Source organism: Vanessa atalanta, chromosome 19, assembly GCF_905147765.1.
Source record: "Vanessa atalanta chromosome 19, ilVanAtal1.2, whole genome shotgun sequence".
NCBI lineage: Eukaryota > Metazoa > Arthropoda > Insecta > Lepidoptera > Nymphalidae > Vanessa > Vanessa atalanta.
The window spans coordinates 7100601-7126578 of record NC_061889.1 but is presented as its reverse complement, the minus strand read 5'-3'; the positions used below and the strand labels follow the sequence as shown (position 1 = coordinate 7126578).

Genomic DNA, 25978 nt, shown 5'->3' with positions numbered 1-25978 from the left:
TTATATATAAATATATGTACAATGTACATATCATTGTATTTTTATCACGTTGCCGTGTCTAGTCGAATTGTTATCACAAGTTATCAAGTTGCTAATGTTTATGGGAACTGAGTTCTTTCTTCTTATTCAGAGATAAGTTCCGTGATTTATAACTTGTTTTTATACAAACAACTCCTCTTTATTTAAGAAAATAATGTCTATGTCTAGTCCGTATCAAAGTCAAAAATCTTTATTCAATGTAGAAGTCATTACACTTGCTTATTGTTGTCTACCACCGGTTCGTAAATTAACACACGACCTGAGAAGAACCGGCGAAAGAAACTCAGCGGGATATAGTTATTTTTAAATTTCATTTTCACAAATATAGTTCTTGTACAATAATAATTAAAACATTTGCGTTATTGGAAACAGCCTGGAGGCGATCATCTCATTACCATGGTGTGCAATCAACTAAAAAGTCATTAGTGTTATAATATACTTTAGCACACAAAAGCTTTTTAACGATTCGTTTAAATTTTATTTTATTTTTTGATCATTTTGTATAAACGTATACATTGCCCCAAAAAAGAGTTATGAACCCTGTGTAATCGGGTACTTGGAGTAACAAGTTTATTCTTGTTCCTAGTATTAATAGAATGTACGTCACAATTTCTGGAAAAATTATGTATGTTTTTTTTAAGATACATAAATTGGCTATGTGATGATAACTGGCCATCACTGCCCATAGACATTGGCGCTGTAAGAAATATTAACCATTCCTCACATCGCCAATGCACCACCAACTATGGGAACTAAATGGTATGTCCCTTGTGCCTGTATATATGTACACTGGCTCAACATTTAAACCGAAACACAGTATTGCTGTTTGGCTGAAGAATATCTAATGGTTTGTAATTAACAATATTATATTTAATTTTATATTTATTTTATTTTAAAAAATAATTGTGATTTGGAAGGCCCTTGATCAACATCCTTACGTATATTACGAGGCACGAGAGTGTGCACACTTCTAACTGCCACACTCCGAACTATTATTTATATTTTTAGTACAGAGAAAAACAATAACTTTATCGGGCATGGGGTTTGAATTTTGGGATCTGCGGCCTCATATCTAGCCAATGGACCAATTAGGCAGTCAGAAAATGTAATAATTTAGATTTTCAAATTATTTCTAGTTGCGGTTTAGATTTTCAACCACAGAGTAAAAGTACAAACAAAATATTACAATTCAACTCCGGATCTTATTGCTTTCACTGGTGACTGTTACCTATAGAAATTTAGAAGGCTAAATCGTTTTTTTTAATTATTCAAGTCTCTATTGTTTTGTTGTACTTTAGACTATCTTTCTATTTTGAATTAAAATTTCAGGATTACAATTTTAATTCCCTTCTATGTTTTTTTCAGTGTTGCTGTTCACCTATGATTAATACACTAACCATGGGATCTAATATGGGTATGACCTTTCTGCTTTTTACACTAGAATCTCCCTCGAAACGGAATAAAGCAATACAAATATTAAAATTTTATATTTATTACCTATATTAAATCACAATATAAAAATCGCAATTCACCCTTTATTTCGGATATTTTTCACGATGGCAATTATACAATTCGCGTCCTGCTCGGTGAAGAAAAACATCAAACCTACATGTATCTGTATGTGTTCTATAATATAAATTTAAAAATAGAACGTAATTAAATGACATTATTTGAATTCAATATTTTTGAAGTTTTTTTTTTAATGTTTGAATATTAATTTTATGAATATGACTGGTAGGTATCTCACGTTCATCTTATATTCATCGTATGAAAAAAATTACCCGAGACAAGTTGTGTACGTGCTTAAAATTTTGAATATAATTATGTAGTCTCATCTTTAATAAGAATTTCGTAACTGGCAATTAAAGATATCCTTATTTATCAATGTATTGTGATATCAAAAAAATTAACGTTTAAATATCTCTAATTAAATGTACATAATATAATAAATTATTTGCAGTAAATAAAAGAAAAAATCTAGTGTCGGGCTGTCTGTTTGTCACGACTTCATTAAGAATGATAAAAAATAAAACTGTGAACTCAAACTACGTGTAAGGTTGTCTTAACAACCGCATTTGTCACATCGATATCTTAGTAAATGTGAACGTAGCTTAACCAGCAAGAACGTGTTATATAACTTAGTATGTGTTATTAAAACTCCTCTATATAAATTGCTTGGACATCAAATTGTTGCTTGTAGTTTAATTTAAAGCGTGTAAATTACGTTACAATACTAGTCCGCCCGATTTTGTGCGGGTATATATTTAAGGTTGAAATTTCGTTTAGTTTCGGAGATCTCGTGATAAGTCAGTCAGTGGTATTTCGTTTTAGTAAAACCACCTATCACGCTGCATATTTGAGTATAAGCTTAATGTACTTATTTTAGTCTTGTAGGGTTCAGAGTTAGAGATTACTAAAAAAAAATTATTCCTTATTTATTAGTGGATAAAGATTTATAGATTATATAGTCCAGTCATAAATAAAAAAAAATGGCCGAGAAATTCAATTGAAATGAGGAGGCTGATTTTTGGATATGTCGAGAGGGGAATTTCACGTTAAGCGTTTCTAAGCCCTCTCTACAATATATCCAAAAATCAACCTTTCCAGTTCACGTGCATTTGTTTCAAATGTATATATTTGACTGAACTATACAAGTACCTCAATTGAGACGATTGCGCAGTTATGATTACGCGCTTATTTAATTGTTTCAATTTAATGACGCCCTTGACATTTATTACTTCGTTTTATGAAATATATACAAGATTTTATTGAATAATATAAATAAATATCATACTAGCGATTCACCCTGGCTTGGATCAGGTATTTTTTTTAATAAAGAAAATAATATGATTTAAATAAATATAATTTATAGCCCATAACATTCAGGGGTAACGTAGATACTATAAACGAAAAAAAATATTTCATTCGATCATTAGTTCCGGAGGTTACCCTCTACATAAAATCAAAGATTTTTTACCTATTTATAATATTCGTTCAGATTCGTGTTACTCTGATAGTTTTTACAGCGCCCGCCAAAATAGCCTACATATGACAGTTTTTTTCGACCTGCTTCACACTTATATTTATATGTTGTCTGATCTACACGATATCTTTATTATTAGTAGTATAAGCTAGATTAATGTAAAGTTTCATTAAAATCCATTCAGTAATTTTAGCGGGAAAGAGTAACAAACATCCACACAAATTTACGCATTTATAATATTACGAATAAAAAGTTTCTTGTTTTAATTACTAATAAGATGTATGTGACAAATAAAATCTAATCACAATTTAATTATTTAGATTATGGTCGTTTCCGACGTCATCACCAGTAACACACACAGGTATAAACATTATGTACATACGAAACAATCCATTTGTAATTCTGAATTAACCCTCCTACATTCCACATACCTACAACAAAAAGGTCTTATAAATAAAACTGGTAAAGATTCCCATGGCGGATTCACACGGACCGTCACAGCCAGTGAGCAATAGCGTGATAATAGTTTCTTAAATGTACCGGGTCCTTTGACCCCGGTAGCTGTTCTATTAAAGCTCGAAAGACCATAATTTCACGTAATAGACTATCCATCATTTATGATAAGTTGCTACACGGCCTTAATAAGTGGAGCCAAGTTATAACCAAAAAGTTATATTTTATACACTTTTTCATTTATTTTAATTAATTTTATTTAAAAACAGTTACGTAAATTAAAATATACATATGAAGTCATTTATTTCCAATATTACTTTATAGTAGTAGGTAGTTATTTGCACATTTTTGAACGCATGCAATAAATGTCAATTGCCGTAATTTCGTATCTTAAATTTTACCTGTTTTTTTTTAAGGCATAAAGGTCTTGAAGGCAGCTGCGTAAGGTAGCATCTTTCATAACGGCAGATGTTTTAAAGCATATGCTTTCGCTTCGAAAACGCTCTCCATATAAAAATAGTATTCAAAATTCTAAAAATAACTTTAACTGGCGAGCGATTCTAATTGGGAATTACTTCACGATCTTTCAAGGTATAAATTAGGTTATCAATAAAAAAAAAAACATATCGAGACATTGACGTATCACTTTGTGTTTTTGTTGTTTTTAAATAAATGTCAACTCTATTATTATCACAAATATTTGGGTCATTGTTTAAGAGAAATATGTAGTCTATATTTGAAATTTTAAAAAAATGCTTTGAATAAAAAAGAACGTCGATTACATTCGACATCACATCGTAATGATATACGTAACAATGGCATGAACTCAATAATGTTTATATGCAATTATTATGCACATATACCTAAAGTTTTGTACAGATTTGAATAAATAAGTACCATACATTTCATCATTAGACTGAACGATTTACTGAATAATAATATATGATATAATAGTAAAAGTCAGTAGATTTCCTACTGCTAGGCCTCCTTTCCCTTTGAGGAGAAGGTTAGGGGCATATTCCACCACGCTGCTCCAATGTGAGTTTCAGACTTTCGTTGAAATTAGACATGCAGGTTTCCGTACGATGTTTTCCTTCACCGCCGAGCACAAGATGAATTATAAACACTAATTAAGCACCTGAAAATTCAGTGGTTCTTGCCTGTGTTTGAACCCGCAATCATCGGTTCGGTTCGGTTTCGCAATCTCGGCCACATTGACTGAATGGTATTCTGTAATCTGTCGTCAAGGGGACATCATGTGTGTCGCCTTACTTTGGTTTGAAGGACAAGTGAAGGAATCTTATATCATGCGTATACGTGAGACATAACATTAAATAATCACTAGCGGTTGCCCGCGAAACTTTGCGTTTGTTCAAAAGATTTTTTAGGAAGTTCGAAACCTATGACAGCTTTTGTTTCGATTTCATTTTAATCTAAACTGCAAGTCACTCATCTACATTTAGCGCTAAAATGATGAAACCTAATTTAAACGTGTTTTTTTTTATAACAAATAGTATACATTTGTTCAGTTAGAATGTTTACGTTTTCATTTTTTTTTTTCTTATCAGCCGTTGTGCCGCTCTCTAACCGGCCAGTAACTTTTTTCCGCTCTCTAAAATTTATTATTTGTTAAATTGTAACCATTTACTAAATTGAAATCAAGAATCCTCTTTTATTAATTCTCTGCACATCTACGGCTGGAGCTCTTCAAAATGAGGCTATAACCGATTTTTTATATGCATCGTCATAACCACTGGGACAAAACTCGGCTTACGATATTAATATATAAGATTTGACAAGACATATAAGTAGGCAGACTGGCACATGGACCGCGTCATGGTAAGTTTTCACCACTACCCGATGGCACTGGTACTGTAAGAAATATTAACCATTTCTTATATCACTAAAGCGTTACCAACCTTGGGATCTAATTCCCTTGTTCACTGGCTCACTCACTCTTCAAACTGGAACACAACAATACTAAATTTAGCTGCGTGGCGGTAAAATGTAACATGACTGAGTGGTACCTAACAAAAAAGCTACCGCCAATTAAAGGGTAAAGTTTTTGTTTGGTCTATGTCAAATATATGCCATCTGTATGAACCAGACCTTCATATTATGAATAAAAAATATACTCATAACGTATGAGTCATAAGTATACAAAAAATAAAGCAGATTATATTGTTTTCGTAGGACCGATATTAGAAACATGCATGACCTTCGACTAAAACTCAATGAATCGAGAATTCTAACCAAATATCTAGTTTAACATAAACATTTGAATAATAATTACATTACTTCCAACAATTAATATGTATATTTTCAAACCTATTCGCAATTATATACGAACTAAATATTAATTTATTATAATCCAATCATTACGTACATTTCAAAATACAAGTGAACCGAAAAAGCTGTTTTTTATACACTGTGTACTGTGTAGGGGGCTTAGAAAAGCTTAAGTAGAAATCGTCGACCAAGATTTCCTAAGCTTTCTCCGCCATCTACTCCTCATCATTCAAAGATTTACACATAAGTTATACCTCGACCGTGAAATTATTATACCTCTATGTTACCTAGACGTAATGTGCAAGAAGTTGTCACGTGTCTATGACGAATGGACAGACACGATTCCAATCATATAATAATCTCCTGGCAATCCTTTTCAAGTTCACATTAATCTCATTCTTACACGACTGTGACTAAAAGAACGGATTTTGTTAAAAGCAAGAGCATTCGCGTATAATCTATCAAATAGGGATACAATAATGAGCATACATTAAGGCCGACACACAAGAGCGGATCGCGACGCGACGTTTTTTAGCGTTGCGAATTACGACGCGACTTACGACTTACGTTCTTTGGCCATGATTACTATACGTCCTATAATTTTGAGCTCTGTGGACGTATTATTTCGTGTATGATCGTAATAGGCGTTCTTAATTTTACGGCAGGCATCAATCAAGCAATCTTAAGATCAATTAAAATAATAGTAAAAAATGTGTGTATGTCGTAATCATGTTACAGTTTATCCGAGAATACGAGCGGCGGCGGTGTCGCAGATTTTGGCTTTGCGACATTGCATCGCGTTTATGTGCGCAAGCCCTTACATTGACACGTTACAGACGGACGGAGCGAAGATGCATTCCTGCTTGGAGCTTTACATTACATGCGCCTGTTACAGCTTAGAGGCATTTGATATGTTGGTGAACATTTCTATGTGTATCACGTATATACATTTACTCTGGCGATGTTAGACGAAACAACTAGGACTGTTTCGCGTTATAAAACAAATGATTCATACTGTCCGTACTTTATACTGCAATGGAAGTCGTAATACTACAAGTACACGTCCGCATTTTGTCTTGGCATTCTCGGATGTAATGTTTTTTCTGAACTGTAACATTTATTACTTTCTTTATGTTATTAGGGATACTTCTTTATGTTATTATTATTGTTGTTTTCCTGTATCAAAGGGTTCCTAAATAAATATTAAAAAATGCTGTTTCTATATATTTGTTTGCTTCACTCATTATCTACTCGACCGATCATCTTGGAATTCTGAATACACTTTGTCAATGTTACAGATAAGAAAATAGGGTACCCAATACCAGGTCCCTCCCCTCTTCCCATGGAGGCTACTAACTAATTTTCCTATAATATGAAAAAGGAAAATAATAAAGGATAAGTGTATTTATTACTTCGTGATGTATCACGCGCTAAGTATATAAATGAGTACACATTGAGTTCTTAATCATAATTAACACTGCAAAATTAACCTTAATAAGCAATTGTATATATTGGCATTCCTTTAATACTATTTAGTACAGTTACTATAATTTTGTTGAGTAATCCGTTTCGCGCCAAAACCCTTACAAAATGTAGATTATATCAAATCTTCAGTAATATTTTACCTTGAAGTTAGTTAGCTCCGATTAGTACGTAACTTCGAATTAATTTACCTAAGCTAGCTAAAACCTAATTGAATTGTTATTATATATGTAAAAAATAATTTTATGAATAATTCATTATCATAAGCTTGTGAAGATTCACTTCATTAGCATGTAATCATCGTAATAAAATGATTGGTGTTCAAATATGTATAAGTATGAACGTACAAATATAGGAAGTTTTTTAGATCTATAGTCCTGAGACATTTTTTATACTTAAATGTATTCATAGTATGGACTTTACAGAAACATTACACTTACAACCTTTACGGTAAAAAAAAAGAAAAGGAAAAACAACGAATCAAGGGAAATTAATTACGTAACTACCAATATTAACATGTAAGTACATGAACACTGTTATATTAATATTTACTTATTTGTATTTATTAGGCGTATTATTAATAGAAGAACTGTATTAATATAAGTGTTGCAAGTTAAAATAAAACTCGGTAATTTTAATATAAGTACAGAGTAATATGACCAGAGGCGCGTCACTAACACGCGATATTTTACATGCTTATTAACATCTAGCTAATTATGAAATAGTGTGTAAGACTGGTATGTCATATATTTGAAAAAAATATTACGATTATTACGTTATTAGATGGCCCTCGTAGTGCAACACGCAATGACATAACAACGGTAATAACTACCTATACAAAGCATTAACGTGATTTTTTTTTAAATAATAATAATGCTTTTGGTTATAACCAGCCAGTATTCGCCGCGTACCACAGATACTGTATATGTAATATAAATAAGTTTTTAATACTATAAATAATGCAATTAAAAAAAGAATTCGTTTAAATAATAAAAAGCTTGTATTTAAAATAACGAGGCCTATCTAAGTATCTACGTATGTATAATTTATTTATACATGTATATATAAATAATATGCCTATGATAACTACACCTTTAACAAACTGTATACACATTGCACAGTAAGTAAGTATTGCATTTGTATTACGTAAGATCTTTAAATAAAAGATAGATACTTACATGTATGTATATTGTAACGTACGCTGATAATTGGAGGGACGAGGCTTTATAAATGATTAGATCTAGTCACTAACAGTCAATTCAAAAACGCTTATTTATTTACAAGAGTAATTTAAAAAAAAACATAACAAATTATTTTTACTATGATATAATAAATAATACTTAAAGCTAATTAAAACCAATTTAAAAAATATTTCTATCTCAGCACAATTTTGATAATGGCTGGTCACTTTAATGAAGCTTTGTCATGGCACAAACATCGGCGCATCTAATTACTTTATCGAGCAAACGGACTGCCAATAGCACCAACATAATCACATATAATATAACATCACTGAGCAATTGAATCCAAAATAAAATCCAGGTTAAAAAATCACTGGTTCGTTTTATTTTGGACTAGTTGCGTCCACGGTTTAATAAACGTGAAATATAAATATATTTATTCAAACCTAATTTAATTTATTTATATTCCAAATTTGCATTAAAATAAAAATACTTATGAATGTAACTCGCTCGGTAATCGTATACATAAAAAAACTATATACTTACTATACTATACTTTATAATAAAGTTATAGATTTAACAAGATAATCAGAGAACATGGTAGAACTTTTATCATAATTAGAAAAGTATTGTTCTTCAAGATAAAAGGTACATTGTGTAGACAGGAAGTCAGTACACACCATTCTGTAAACCACTGACCACATCCTAGGACTACCCTCGGAAAAGACTAAACATACTCATGGAATTAGTTACAAAATTTCTGTGATGCTGCTTGGCAATGAAATTCAGGCATATTAAAATAACATACTTAAAATTCTGTGGACCAATTATAATATATATAAAAAAAAGGTATTAGTTACATTTTATTTCTTAGAACAATTTTAGAAAGTCAATCTTTATTGATAAATTTATTCCTGCGAGCGCTTTTTTGAAAAATAATCAGCCAAGTATTCTAAAGAAGACAAGAACGAAGATGTTAATTTTACCTATTTTGAAAGTACAATTGATACCAAAAATACGTCAAGACAACATTGTGTTCTTAACAGTATTTGAAATCATCATAGAGGGAATATCATAGGTTACTCAGTACCTTAGTAAGGTTACAAGCAATACAAGGTGCATTGCTGTTTTTAAATGAAAAAAAAAAAACCTTAAAATAGTTATTTCTTTAGAAAACTCCGACTTGCCATAAAGTTTTATTTTTAAATTAAACTTAAAACTAGTTGTTATTTTTTTATATTTACGCTCGATATTATTATAACAATGAAACAATGGCAAAACAAAAAGGAAAGGTAATCAACATCAAACATCATTGAACTGATCTATCTATTTTCACCTTCAAGTTTTTTTTAATTTGAAATATTTTTCGGCGTAGATTTCCATTATTATTAAGATGCCTAACAGACTATTTTATTTATAGAGGTATGAATTGGTTAATAATAGGGTTTTAAAGAAACTAGGTATTTAATTCTAAGACGAATATTAATAGATTATTTGAATATGTTATCGTCTATAATAGTTCGGTCGGTAGTAATGTTATATTTGTTCATTATTGGTAAATAATAATTATCATAAAGTATTGCGTTATCTGTGGGAACTGAACTAAAATTGATTCTGCAGGCATGACTTCCATCCCAAAATAATTCGGAAGGAGGTCCGTGTCTACTCGTGCGTACGTTAAATTGTTTCCGAATATAATTGATTAAATAAGAAATCAGAGAAAACGTGTAATGAAATGATTTATATTATAATATTCCAATACGAAAAGAAGTTTTTTTTTTAACAATGCATACATTTCAATTTATTATAAATTATAATAACATGTTTACTATTTAGAGGAAATTCACTCTAAAATATACTCTATAATCAAATCTTTTTACAATTCGATAAACCAAATTGAGGTAGCCATAAAAACTACTTAACAAAATTTTAAAAATATGTGTGTATTGTAAACTTAAACGTATTTAATATTTACCTACTACTTATTAAGCATTTGTGGGCAATTTAAATTTTGCGTGTCTAATTATAAATGACACTTGTGTCATTTAAACATAACCTTGAATAATATGACTCATTTCATAGTATGTCTTAAGTCTTAACCAAATCTCAAGTACCTACCTACGCCACAAAAAAAATAATTGATTTGATACCTTAAATAAATATGATAGAACAAGTCGCCCGCCCAACTTCATACAGGTAATATTCATACAAAGTTAAGTTCTTACTAAGGTAAGCGGATGCTGCGTTATAAAATAAATCTAAGGTATGTTCCAAATTTATTTTTGTAGTTGGTAATTTTAAATGTTCATTGGTGGTCAGTCAGAACAAACGATTTCATATAAGTAGATATAGGTATATAATAATAGTTTTAGAGACAACCATGAAAAAATTTATATATTTTTTTACATACATACATACATTTGATCAGAAATTTCTATATATATACGGTTTTAATTTGGTTTCATATTTTTACGGCCTCAAGTCCATAGGAAACTTGTTAGTGGATTATTTTGGATCATACAGACCTAAATTAAATAAATAGGTAGGTTGCTTATCGTCTGATTGCTTATGTTCAATTGAATATACATATTTTCAAAAAAACTTCACTAATCTAACATAACACTTGCATACACCGGAACTGCCGTAAAGGTCTATTTTCACTTTAAAAATATAAACACATGTCAAAATAATGATGTCTTATTCTAAGAATCGAACCGTTATGATTTAAATTCTAAGAACAACACCATAACGAGACAATCGTCGCCGCGGGTTCGTCGCACTTTTTGTGTCAAACAAAAGACGGTCAAATAACATACGAGTACAAACACTTTTATCTGGTTGATAAAAACGTTTAGAATATTAGATTTTAAAAGTATAACATGACTTTTGTAAATCTCGATTGAGAATTGAACATACCAAAGTTTTTTATTAATGCACAAATATTTATTTTTATCTGCAAATATCATAAATTTAATAATCAATACAAGAATACTTCGTCGTAGTAAATTGCTGTTTATACTTTGTAGGCGAACAAAATGTACAAAATGAGTCATTTAAAACCAAATCAGTGAATTGGTAAAATCGCTAGAAGATTGGTTGGACAAAGGAGGGGTCAATTTCCGAACGTGCCCGCATAGACTATAAATTATAATAAAGTTCTACTATTTCGCGGTCTATATACGGATTATATCAATTTAAACCTAAAAGTTTTTTAAATAGAGTCGATTTGTCAGTGTTGAGTTGTTTGTATATTTATTTATCTCCACTCTCCCCTTCTTTTGGACAATCGACATGCAATTTATCAATCAAAGTTATGTTTGGATGGGTTATGTGTTACTTTTATGAAACATTCGGCACTTAGAAATTTGGATATAAATGAAATTTTAAATAAAACAGAAGACAACAATGAAATTAAAAAAGACAAAAGAATAAATCATCAAATCAGTTAATAAAAATATGTAGATTAAAATATGAAGGTATTAGCAAAAAATAAATCGCGATCATAGACATAAATGATACATTTTAATGGTTATATTAACGTGTAGTAGTAGTAGTATGTCCTCAACATATTTATTTAAGTTATTTATATGGTTAACCACAGTTAATTTACATTGTTTGAAGAGAGCGGTCTCAGGAGATCGCCCGTGTTACTACACAATTAGTTTTATTATTCAGTCCAAAACACTTAAATGCATCGTTGGTATGTGGTGTACAATAATACGTATTAATAACCATACCACACAACTAAACCTTATTACGATCGTGAGCATAATTTTGAAAGAACCTATCAACTATTGCTCTATATAAGGAAACTTGTTCGTCAATAATCAATCGTAATCAATAATAATTTTGAAATTTTAACAAACTACGATGAAATTGACTGATTGATGATTGCGTGGACATAAAGTCCTTACAACTTATTTTTTAATATTAAAATTAATGTACATATTTTAAAAGTTAAATCACTATGTTGAATAGTAGGTGGGTATTCTGTGCAATTGGTCTGTTACTTTGTATCAGTCGTGGCAAACTGCAAAAATATTGTCTTTTGTTCAGATTTTACTTTTAACTTCCGCCAACCAGCATTGGAGCAGCGTGGTGGAATATGCTCCAAACCTTCTCCTCAAAGGGAGAGGCGGCCTTTATCCCAGCAGTGGGACATTAACGGTCTGCTAATGTAATGTAATGTTACTTTCAATGAGGTATTTGAGATATTAGATTTATAAAAAGAAAATTTTAATCTAATCCAATTTTTTCCCCTAATCAAAATATTTAAATAATATTCGTCCATATACAATAAATACTGCTGATATTAAAAAAAATACTGTTGATAAGTATAATACATTTTGATAACTTTACAGTTATTTGAACCCATTACCCAGCTCGCAGCGATCAAACTTTTCAGCGTTACAAGCAATTATTACTACGTTAACCGGCGTAATATTATTTGTATTGCATATTTATGCAACTAATTAATTTGTCTTCAATTTCAAAAACAATCGTAATAAAATATCAAGATATCTAATAACTAAACTTTGTATACACAAAGCTTCTAAAAATAATAACTGACTTACTTTGATTCACGATAAAAATAATTACAAACAAATATATAATTTTGATTATGAAATTATAAAACAAAACTTACCATTTATAACGTATCTCTGCCTATCATACATCAATTCTTTAGCTAGTTTCGGACATTCGTTGTAAAGTATAGCGCACAGATCCCTTAACTTTACACCACTTTGTTTACTAACAACTTCTATAAAATAATTACACTTATCACTGTCAACTGCACTTGTAATCACTTCGAGTTCGTTTACGCTGAAAATACCTTTTTTTACGAGTACATCTAATACATTTGTGTCACAGAGTTCTCGTAATAATACAGCCTTATGTTGCGCGAGGCCAGCACACACGTCTGCTACGGCCGCCATCGTTCGACTAACGTGCCCGGTGGTGCCGGAAGAAAAAATGGTTGCCATTGAATACGTCCATTCAGTAAGAACAGATGCAAGCGATCGCCGTAACTTGCTCAAGTAGGGAAGTAATTTAAACTAAGTTATAAGCTTTAGTGCAACGTAAAAGAGTATGTAACAGCTTGCAGTGAGATAAGCCACTTGAAATAGACGGTTATTTTCTATCTGAAATAAGGTTTCTATTATTTTAACTAATGAAAGTCAATGTTTTGCATTTAAATGTTTAATTTAATTCATAATATTTCATAGCAAAAACTCATCAAACAACATTTTTCATAATAAACTGTCCAATAACAAAATATTCGACGTAAAATTCTTAAAATGTCTATATTATTTAATATTAAACCCTTATTGTAACTTTTCTAATTGACTTAACACTTTTTAATATTGTATATGTTTAAAAAAATAAGCAGTTATGCTATCAATCCTATATGAGTACAAAGAAAATTTCACAAAAATTTAAATAAAATGACGACCGATTATTGGAAATAATCAAGAGCTTATAAGAATATAATGTAGAAAAATAAATATTTTTTGTAAAGTATTGTATACCTAATTTTTACTGTTGATTTAATTTTATTAATATTAACGGTCTACTTATACGTAATATGGGCTGTTAATATTTAAACCTAACCTAACAATTTAGTATAAAATATAATATACTATAAGTATTTTTTTCATATTTAATCTTATTTTAAAACAAAAATTATGTAATTAAAATATTTTAAAGTAACGAATAATCAACATACATTGAGTGAATTGGTATGAACTTCGTTAATGTTGTCAAAAGCGAAGTTACATTTTTGATTTTGACATTGACATAAAAATGTCGGTTTACGAGTCGTAGTTCGGAGTGAAGTTATCTGAAGTAGCATTTGCTATGCTATGGATATGAGTATAACCTTAACGTAAGCTACAAACACTCATCTCAGATATTTTGAATTGATAGTTGTGATAAAAAAGTGGTGAAAGTTTTAATTTTTATACGCCAGAATGGCGCCAGCAAAAAGAGGAGCGGCGGTTGGTAAGACATAAATATTTTAATTGAACCATGATTAAAATAAAAAAGACTATTTGAATTAATGCTTTACTAAATAAAAACAAATCGCTATGAATACGTTTTAATAACTGTTTTTAGCCTGCCAGATTCATAGCGATTGTATATTATTCTAAAAAAGAAAAAATTTAAAATCATATGCGTTATGTTGGATCCCATTTCATGCTATTTACAAATCGTTATTAACTATAAATTGTGATCAATAACCTTAGAAAATTTTCAGATACAGATTCTGGATCAGATTCTGACAGTGGCTCTAGTGCTAGTCGCAGTAAGAGCCCTAGTCCTGCACCATCTGGGAAAGAAGGCAGTCAATCTAGGTATATTAGAATTACTTGCTACTACTTTTCCCTAAAATATAAATGAAGATTCAATGCTTAACACAAAATTTGAAAATTATTATATTCTTACAATTAGTCTAAGAAAGCTACTCATAATTGTATATTTATAAATTTGCAGATCAGTTTCTAGAAGTCCACCAAAATCAGCAAGCGAATCACCTAAGTCTAACAGGTCAGGCCGATCAAGGAAGTCTTCAAATGCATCAAATGCTTCTCGCAGTAAATCAAACTCTCCAGCTCCATCAAATAGATCTGGTTCAGCTCATAGTAACAAGTCTGGATCTTCAAGTCCTAAATCTCAGGCCTCAGGAAGTCCAAGAGCTTCAAAATCTAGATCTAGAAGTGGGTCTGGAAGTGCTAGGTCACGATCTGGTAGTGCTCGTTCGCGGTCAGGCAGTCCAAAATCTGGAGGTCAGAGTCCAAAGTCACGATCACAGAGTCCTAAATCCAGATCACAAAGCCCCAAATCTAGATCTCAAAGTCCAAAATCCAGATCACAGTCTCCTTCTCCAAGTCATAAATCTCAAAGTGCTAAAAGTCGATCCCGCTCTGTTAGTGGTAGTCCAAAAAGTAGAAAATCTAGATCACGATCAGGTAGTGCTTCTTCGAGATCAAAAAGTCCTGTAGCTAGACAGGATGTTGCCGATAGCAGATCAAACTCGCCAAACTTGATGATTGATGATGATGATGCTAAAGAAAAATCTAAAAGTAGATCAAGGTACTTACTTCCTACCTAACCTGAAATTATATGCGGGTTATAAGGATATAATGTAATATTTTAGTATTTTGTTACAGGTCAGGTTCCAGGCACTCCAAGTCAAGATCAAGGAGTAAATCTAAGTCTAAAAGTCGATCAAGGTCTCGTTCTAAAAGCTCCAACCCTTCTGATGGCGAAGGTTAGTTCCACTTTTCAATTCATTATAAATATGTGTAATCACCTTATTGTTTTGTTGCTTATCTTATAAGGATATAGACCCGAGGTTCTAGTTTCAAAATCCATTATAGGCCAACTAGGTTGAAGCTTGTAGTTAAGGAATTGACAATGATACATTCCGAGGCTAAAAGTAGTTGTGCCTCAAAAAGCACTTTAAGCTGTTCATCTGCGCAGAACCTCTCTTGTTGAATTGCTTTTTCATGTGACTTTTACTTATTGTTTGTGTAAAGCTTGGTGCTAGCTTGTTTGAATGGTTATTCACCAGTTATTTAACATCTAAACAGATATACTTTGTACTGTAAACTAGTTTGAATGTTGATTAAGCCAGTGTAACACAAGACTTCGAAGGTTTTATATTTTTTTTAGATACTGGCAAGTATCTATTTTGGAAGGTAACATTGCATCAACTTTGTTTTTTTTTTTAAATATATTAAAATATATGAAACAAGCCTTCTTTGATTATTATGAATAATTTTGTTTCTAGGTGAAAAGAAAAAACGAGCAGTTTTATCAGATTCAGAGAGTGATGTTGGGTCAAAACGTAAGAAGGGATCGGATAGTGGTTCGGATACCAGTAATAAGCCTACTAAGAAAAAGTCCAAGAAGCTGGTCGATTCAGATGATGAAAATCAAGAAAAGACTGACACTGGTAAGTGTTTTTCCACTTTTTTTTATTGAGAAGATTAAAAAAGAAATAAGTAGTTTTATTGTAGTAGATTTATTTGTGTGCAAATACTATATTGCACACATATAACTCTTTAACAACAATAACAACCGCTATACATTGTAAAATTCAAGGATGATTAATCTCAGAGTCGCGCGAATTTGCTCTCTCAGTATGTCAGCTTTTGTGGATTGAACTTTGTTTTGGCCCTCGCCCTACAGTCTTTATATTTTTATAAAAATCTCATCACCATTAATGTCTTAATTTTTTCTTTTAATATTCATCTATAATTGATCGGATGTACCAAAAATGTTATCTCCATATATGTCATAAAGTAATTCATTGAATTCATCACATCAATCACAGTCACAGCTGATGCGTTGTTCGGTGACGCTTCTGATATCAGTACGGAAGACGAGGGTGACGGTGATAAGCAGTCAGAAAGGTCGCGATCAAGATCACGCTCGCGGTCTCGCAGCCGCAGTCGAGGTAGATCTGACGATGAGAGGCGGTCCGGTGATGAAGCCAGGGGAAGCGGTGACGAGGTGAGTACATTTTATTTTATAGAAAGTACCATTTGAAGATTATTGCATTGTAATTTTTTTTTGCTATCATGTATGTGTGCATTTTTCTGTTCACATACAGGCATAAATACAGATGCACTCTTTATCCCATGACTCTCATAATCCGATGGGACCGCAAATCTGTTATGATCAGAAGATCAGACGCAACGTGTATGTTTACCAATGTATACACTTCCAGCTCTCAAAGACCAGGCAGCTATTGAAAAATTTTCGAGGGAATAAATCTCAATATATGAATATACTTAAATATAATAATTGATATCGTAGAACTGAGCCACGATCCTGGCGGAACAGAGTAGCCATATCAATTTATTTTATTACCTAAGTGCAATTCAAAAACAATTGCATTCCCCAAGAGCAGCTCGACAGCCTTTAAAGCCAGCAAATAATTAATTTAAAATAAATATTTATGTACAGGAAGCTAGAGATAAACCGGAAGAAGAAGAAGAAGTGGAAATTCCAGAAACTCGCATTGATGTAGATATGCCCAAGATATGGACAGAATTAGGAAAAGAGCTACATTTTGTAAAACTACCTAACTTTCTGTCAGTTGAGACTAGGCCTTATGACCCCAGCACGTATGAAGATGAAATAGACGAAGAGGAAACACTGGACGAAGAAGGTCGAGCAAGGTGAGGTTTAATTCATTACAATTAGTTTAGAAGGGATAAATTATGAGAGCTCGTAGCTTTTTAATGAAAACATTTCAAATGAAATGTACTTATATCCTAAACTTCTTATTTGAACATATTTTGTAAAAATATTTATGTAATATGTATATTATATTTTGATTTTACCTTAAAAATTGAAGGTATAGATGTTTGTGTGTACTTTACGAACGTTTACGTACTTTCTTTCGCCTCGTATATTTTATGAAATAAATGATAATATAAACTCGGTTGCTTAAACCGGCTGTCCCTTTCGTCGAGTTTTCTTGACGCTTTCTACTATAACCTATATATAGTAAAATTAATTTGTATTTACAGAAAATGTAATAATACCTAAGTTTAGTTAAATTAAAAATTCAACTATATTGTCACCAATATTATGTCACTATGAAAATATTAATATATCTGCTTCATACCGAACACCGATAGTGATTTTACGAAATGCAGTCTCAACTCCTCCCAAAATCATACGTTATCATTACAAGGGATGTTTAGCTCCGCCCCTTTCCGGGTTCCATATAATTTGTAATAATGACTAATCTTGTTTACAGATTGAAATTGAAAGTAGAGAACACAATGCGTTGGCGAACTGTTTTTGATAAAGAAGGCAATGCAGTTAAGGAATCAAATGCTCGTATGGTGAAATGGTCTGACGGCAGCATGTCCCTGCATCTCGGTTCAGAAATTTTTGATGTTTACAAACAACCGTTACATGTAAGTTGAAATATTACTACTATATTAGGTATCTTATAATAATTTATCTTTTTCATGGTCAATTTATCAAATTGCTTTTTTTTTTAAATATATTTGGATTTTTTTGGATAAGAGGAATTCATTGTAAGACTTTAATGCTTGATTTTTCCAGGGCGACCACAACCATCTGTTCGTCAGACAGGGAACAGGTCTGCAGGGGCAGGCGGTGTTCCGCACCAAGCTCTCGTTCCGACCCCACTCCACGGACTCCTTCACTCACCGAAAGATGACGCTGTCGGCCGCGGATCGCTCCACCAAGACGTCGGCCATCAAGATACTGTCACAAGTCGGAAGCGACCCCGACGCGGATAGGAAGTACCAGCTCAAGGTGCATTAGCTGCTATTAATTACTAAGTTTCTAATCGAGGTTTCTCAGTGTTACTTTATAAAAAAAAAAGTGATATATGATACCTACTGGTAGCTTAATCGTATATTTAATAGGAACTATTTTTACTTGATGATAGGGCATTGTTCAAGCCCATCAAAATCAAAATATTCTTTATTCGAGTAGGCTGTCATAAAGGCAGTATTGAATCGTCATGTTGCAGTGTTGAATTAAATGTAAAGCCACTACCGGTTTGGAAAGTATATTTTGCCCAGAAAGTCGCCAGTCTCGTACACGAGTAACTCAGCAGTTACTATTTTTCACAATTTTAATTACAGAGTATGTCAATAAAGTACATTATATCACCGCAGCAATACTCAGTAGATTTGTGTTCAAAGGCCGAATGAGCGAGTGTAACTAAAGGCACAAGGGACATAGCATCCTAGTTCCCTAGGTTGGTGGCGCATTGATGATATAAGGTATGGTTAACATCTCTAAGGAGGCAATGTCCGTGGGCGCCGGTGACTTCTTATTAATATATGTAGGTATCAAACATGTAATAAATAACTAACCAACGAAAACGTCACACTAACCAACGAGGTACACTATAATGAGACTAAACTACAGAAAGAGGAGATGGAGCTCCGCGCCGCGATGCGCTCGCGCGCCAGCGGGCGGCCCAAGCGGCGCGCGGCGGCGCGGGCGGCGCGCCACGACGACTCGGAGGACGAGGGCGGCGTGTCGCTCGCCGCCATCAAGAACAAGTACAAGCAGGGCCAGAAGGGTGAGCGCACTGCAGATATGTCCATATCACTATCTCTCATCGATGAGCAGTACACGTATCGACGAAAGATCAGTTCCCACGCTCGTAGTCTCAAGAATGAATATAGATTTGTCCATCACTTGTCCCGGTATCTACTGATTAGGTCGCGTCCCCAGCGCGGGTGGCACCCGACTGGTGTGCGTTTGTGATCTTTATTCGTATAAATTGGTTTTAAATTAATTATTTTTATTTATTTTTCATTTCCAGCGACAGCCGGTGCTGCTATTTATTCGTCTGAATCTGATGGTTCCGACGTGGAAACGCGTCGGGCGAGACGACTGGACAGGGCGAAGGCTCTGAAGGACTCTGACGACGAAGGGAGTGAAGCTGGAGACGCGAACACCCCCCAGAGAAGTCAGAGCGGGTCGGGTTCGGGCAGTGGAAGCGAGTAGATACGAAAAACAGACAAGATCCTGACGAATGTATATAGTATGATAGGATAAGAGTTAGATGTAAAATTTATTGATTACAGTTGAAAATAAATGTATTATTTACTCAATTATAGTTGGATTAAGTTTTAAAACCCTTAACAGTGGAGCTCGTTAAATAAAGGTCAAGAAGCAGACAATATAATATATCAGAGTTAATCTTTGGGCATATATAAAAATAGTCTCTTGCGCCAAATTATAAAAGCTTATTCTGCATTTAAACCGAAAAAAACAATTCCCCATATAATGAGCAAGGATCGCTGTTAAATGAGTAGATGTCAATAAATATAGTCTCCAAAAACAAGACAAATATGTGTTAAAACTGGTCTAAACTTCTCTCAAAATTATAAAGAGTAACAGATTGAAAACGAGATAGATTTTTTTTATCAGGATTTTTTATTTATCTCTAAAAACACGTTAGCTTCGTACACTATATTCCCCACACCAATTATTCGCCATAGACCTTCGTCGTCCTTCGTTACATTCGGTATAGTGAAGCCACAGGAATCTAAGTTATTTCTATCTCTGTCATAAAATCTGTCAAACGTAGACCTGGGGGCAGTAATTTGACAGCTTTGAAGATTTCTTACAGGATAAGCAAAACGCAGTTCCAAATCTTTACCTTCATCTAATTTAGGTTTCGTTGGAAACGTCGGTATGGATTCTGAAAATTCAAAGTCTGTATAAAAGAAGACCGCTATTTTATAGCCATTTATAAAAATAAAAAAATAAAAGCCTGCCCAACTAGTGATTGCGGCAACGTAACGTTTTAATTATCGATTATTTTATTGGTACTAATTGATAATATATAGTATCGATTATCGATTTAAAAAAAAACTTGTTTGATGAAAAATGATTTTTATTATATTTTCGGCGATTTCTATTAATTGTGTTTATTATTATTAAATGAAAAAAAAATGCAACTACTATAAATTAAATTTTACAGGCATTTTAAATCGCATGACCTATTTGCCAAAAAAATAATTAAATATATATTATATTAATATTAAAAAGATATAAAAAAAAACGTACACCTAAACGTGAATCATAATTTTTAAGTTACCTGTTATTTCCACCGTAATAACTTGGAACACTTCAATCCAGTCTCCATCATTTCCTTTATAATAGGCACTTAGTATCCAATTTCCGTTATCCTCCTCGCCGGTCCCAACATAAAGTCATTCGCTAATAAACTCTTCTCTTTTTCTCTGAATATGTCTGTTAAATCTTGGCAGTTTTTTCCATAATTAAGATTGAATATTTTGTACTTATTTATAGGAGTTATTATAGCCTTAATTTTTCCTTGAATATATTGAATGACGATGTCATAATCTTGGCAGTTTTTTCCATAATTAAGATTGAATATTTTGTACTTATTTATAGGAGTTATTATAGCCTTAATTTTTCCTTGAATATATTGAATGACGATGTCATTATAATCGTCATTAATTGATGACTTTTTGTAGTCAAACATGTCACGGCTTATGTTTAATTTGAGTTTCATAGTGTCGCCATTTGGTTTGCTAAGGAAATAAAGTGTTTCACTATTTATGATGGGCGCTGATAAAATAATGATGTCGCCCAGGCCTGTGGGTATGTGTAATGGTTTGAGTTCTACTTTAAATTTACCTGTAAACAATAACAGGAACTTGTTATCTAAACCAGGTAATACATTATGTGTTAGAATATTATGCACAAATGATGGTACCCACCGAAGTTTGTGTCATACAAGATAGACGACCAAATGGACTACCAAATGATATGTGGTCAGTACCGCCCATAGACTATGGTGATGTAAGACATAACATTTTACTCAGTGATAGAGCTTTGTGCAAGCCCGTCTGGGTTCTGGCTATAGACACTTAAGCTATAAAAAAATTCAATCATCAACCTCGGGAGGTAAGATGTTATGTCTTTTGTGGAGGCAGTTACACTGACTCACTCACCCTTCAAACTGGAATACAACAAAATTGGGCGGTAGTTTCGGAGTACTTAAAAATCTTGACGAATATTAATCTTATTCTATCCCTCTTATTACCATATTTAAAGGATGGCATTCTGCCCAAAGATAATTAAAGGCCAGGTTCCATGGCTTATACGTGCTTCAGGAAGCAGTGTTCAGTTCATGAGAAACAGGATTATACACACCGCTATCGTCTTAACTTCGGAATGCTACTTTAAATTGTTTAATAAAGAATCCAAAAATACTTTGAGTTTCTTTCGCTGGGTTTTTTCGGGGTGAGGTGTTTCTTTGAGAACCGATGGTAGATTTTTTGATATTCAATAAGTAAGTGTATGATTAGTTATAGCTATTAAATTTATAAATCTTGTTTTAGCTTAGCTTTTTTAAGTTAGTCTAAATAATTATGACGGATTTGATCAGGCCTCTTCTCATACAAAGTCTTCTAGCGTTCTGGCAAATATAATATATAATATTACCAATCAAATACGATGAGATTAAGATGACAAACAATTATACTACTTTTTTAATTTGATATAATGTTAACATTGTAATATTTCTACTTTTTTTTGGTTTAATTTCCGTTTAGCCCATACCTCCGATTGATCTGAGTTTTGGTAAACATGTGGATTTCGATGATCGAAAATAATTCGATAATTTATAAAAAATATAGGAAATAAAAAGATAGACATTTTGTCCAATACAATTATTGTGTAGAGCCTAATCATTTCTGATAAAAAAAATTAATGGTCAAAAATCTATATATTTCGCCAACCTCCACTATTTTCGCTAGCAGGGAGAGCTTTTCTACGAATATTAGGCTCATTAAAAGGTGTTATTACCATTTACCTTACCATTACCTATTTCGAGCTTTATTACAATATTTATCAACAGAATTTCGATTCGTGTCGTCTTCGGCGCTGCGGAAGGTGCAGATAACATTCGTTATCAGCGCGTCAAAATATATAATTATGTGAACCAAAATTCAGATCAATCGGTAGTACGGGCTGAACGGAAGTACACCCAAGATTTTTGACATTGACAACTAGGTGTTTATTTGGTCTAACCCGAGATTTGAACCCAGTCCATCGGAATCTGTGTCATAATGATAGCTACTAGATTAGCGTAGCACTCAGTATTAAAAACATAAATAAGCAAGTGTGTGTGTTTTTTATTACAAAATATAATCATATTTTTTTTATCTATTTAAAGTTTACACGAGTAAATAATATATATTAAAATATTTGAAATTAGTAGTAAACAGAAAATTCTATTACTAAATAAAACTTTAAAGTCATAATTCGTTGAAAATGAAACATTGTTTAAAACTATAAACTAGAAATCAAAATGAAATTGGCGTGAATTTAATGAAACAGAGAAAGAATTTTAGTAACTACATCGGCCAATTTAATGTTTTTTAACCTCGTCGGGCTAGTGGCTGACTAGTATAATATTTGAAATTTTATGAGACTGCAAATTCGAGGTCCTGGGTTCAAATATCCAATACTTAAATTTTATAGATTTTTCGATCAAGAAAACAGTTCATATTAGGAAGTTGATAGTCATATATTGGAGATGGTCTATGATGTCGCATGATCCTTTATGAGCATGAATAGAGTATCAGTTTCTTAACAGAGGCTAGTTTTCTCTATTTTTATCAGTGTGTCTCCAATTGATGGCCTAGAAGCTTGAACACTTAAATTTTTAACGAAGATTGTGGGTTCAACCAGGCTGGACAAGAACCATTGTTTTTTGATCTCAAAGAAATGTTAATACTTTAGTTCATATCTCGATGTTGAAGGAAAACTTAATAATAAAAACTGCAGGATGAAATTCTACCACATGTATATCAGCTAAGCATTAATAATTAATATAACAAATAAACCAATACGACTCGGCATGACACGAAATTTTATGACTTGGCACGACACATCACTACACATAAAACGACACTACTCGACATGACATTTAGTGTCGTTTACGGCATGATACGAAACGACAAGTAAACACAACATACGAAAGAACGCAACACGCATATATAGTATATAACAATACCGGTATAGTACGCTAGTTTTGTACAAAGATTTAACAAATCATTCCGATATCGATTACTATTCAAATATAATATTTAATCGATTACTTAACGTTCAAAATCCTTGAAGACTTTCATCGTTTAAAGGAAACATATGTTGGATTCAAATGGGTACCAAAAATATATCACCGTATTCAGCTATACTAACTTTTGATATCCGGTCCGTTATGTGTTGTCATTCGAACACACGTTGATGTTAAAATGTGTGTAAAAAGGGCGACGAATTTCAAAACACGCGCGTACATATCTTCGACGTTACAAACAAACTGATAGAAATAATGCGACAGAAAACGATACCGCTTGAATAATTTGTTAAAAATAAATGTTTAATGAAATTTCGATTTAAAGAAATACAATTTAATTCTCTAATTTTTATTAAATGAAATCAATTAACTAACTAATTATCTGTTTTTACTGTTTAAAGCGGAGTTAATATTTTTTTATTTGTTATTGTAGGCGCTATCAAGAATATGTTTTTTTTTTGTAAATAAAAGGACTAGTTACAAGCAAACTCGACATAACTTATACAAAATATTCATACCTAGGTATCTTATAAATAGTCATAGGAAATATATTATGCGTGTTAAATATGTGAAATTTAATGTGTAACGATGTTACTAGAACAGTCATACAAAGATGTTCTTTATTGAATTAATGACAAAACAAGTAATGAGGTCATATTGCTTAATTTTCTTAAAACTGATCAAAGATGTCGTTGATCCAAGAAAATAATGTTGTAGTTTAGTAAATTGAGAAAAATACTTGTTAATGGTAATGTTTTATTAGTACGTAAGCTCAAGCTAAAAATGCTATTAAATAATTTTTTACTTACAACGAATACTTAAAATTGTTTCTCTTTGTAACTTCTATAATATTGATATTACAAGTGTCACACAGTGTGACTGTTGATTGGATTACGTAATTAAAGATTGATTTGAATTCTCCCTGAACATGAAAACGATGTTAAGTCCCCCTTTACGTTACATATAGAAACCTTACGCTCATATTCGACATTGACAAATGACAAATGTAATGTAATAAAATTATTATCATCGGTTGAGGACTTGATTTCAAGCAATAATCATCAATAGAATGACCTAGAACTATTAGCAAATGATTAATTTTTTTTTGTATGTTCCATGCTACGAGAGAGTTTTGTGGCATGATTCAGACGCTCAGTATCAGAGAAAGGAAATGAGCAAAATTTTTTAAACTTGGTGCGCTATCATGCAAAAATGTAGCTTAAGATAATCATTTTGAATAATGCTTACGGCCGTAATAAGAATGCTTAAATTTTGGTATGTTTGCAATAATGGGTAATGGAAGGTATGAGTATTATTTCCTACAGCGTACTATAAAATACTTCAACTATATTCAGCGTTGCTGGTCTCTTTAATTGGGTTTTCGTATATCTGCCTCGCACTTACTTTACTAGCATGATCGCAGATAAGCGCCATCAAATAATGCTTTATCGAGTAATTTCTTATCATTGTCGAATATTGTCCGATAATGTTATCGTGTTTAAATATAGAGAATATTTTAGCAGATTATGTACGCATTAAATATAAAAATTGAATACCTTGTTACTATAAATATTTTGTAATAAGGATCTTTCAAATTCGTTTAGTCAACGTAGAAATATTCATTCGCAGTTGACACATAATTTTACAGCAACTCGCAACTAAGTCGCAGTACCAAATTAGTGATGAATTTATCCCTTTTTCAAACAGTCTCGAATACATTATTATTATTAATGAGTTTGTGTAAAGCCAACAAATCGATATAGCGAACACGATACAATTAATTTCTTACTCTAATACTGAATGCTTTAATGAAATAGGCCTTACTTCGAAAAGGCTGATGCTCTTAGATATTACGAGCGACTGTCTAAAATCTTAATGGTTTTGTTTGAAGTTGAAGTTGTTAATGATAATGGCGTCTGT

The 25978-nt window shown here is 32.2% G+C and overlaps 3 protein-coding genes across 9 annotated transcripts in view; 1 reads left to right on the top strand and 2 right to left on the bottom strand.

Moving 5' to 3' along the window:
- The window catches only part of LOC125071293 (tight junction protein ZO-2-like), a 114723-nt gene extending 101338 nt beyond the window's left edge, over window positions 1-13385 (bottom strand). For all 7 annotated transcript variants that reach the window (XR_007119912.1, XM_047681471.1, XM_047681472.1 and 4 more), the window contains exon 1: window positions 13073-13385. Coding sequence is in view for 6 of the 7 variants with exons in the window: in XM_047681471.1 (XP_047537427.1) it covers window positions 13073-13364 (292 nt within the window). In the remaining variant the exon portion in view is untranslated. The remainder of the gene's footprint in view (window positions 1-13072) is intronic.
- An 880-nt stretch (window positions 13386-14265) lies between these two features.
- Window positions 14266-20054, top strand: LOC125071291 (another transcription unit protein). The gene is made up of 11 exons (XM_047681469.1): window positions 14266-14430; window positions 14687-14783; window positions 14923-15522; window positions 15600-15700; window positions 16223-16387; window positions 16769-16947; window positions 17404-17618; window positions 18206-18368; window positions 18520-18735; window positions 19360-19516; window positions 19763-20054. Exons 1-11 carry the CDS (start codon window positions 14400-14402, stop codon window positions 19945-19947), a joined length of 2109 nt encoding a protein of 702 aa, XP_047537425.1. The 5' UTR covers window positions 14266-14399; the 3' UTR covers window positions 19948-20054.
- Window positions 20055-20369: 315 nt separating this feature from the next.
- On the bottom strand, window positions 20370-24235 carry LOC125071581. The gene is made up of 4 exons (XM_047681903.1): window positions 24184-24235; window positions 21380-21612; window positions 21047-21137; window positions 20370-20647 (listed from the first exon to the last, which is right to left on the bottom strand). Exons 1-4 carry the CDS (start codon window positions 24212-24214, stop codon window positions 20370-20372), a joined length of 633 nt encoding a protein of 210 aa, XP_047537859.1. The 5' UTR covers window positions 24215-24235.
- Window positions 24236-25978: the final 1743 nt, after the last annotated feature.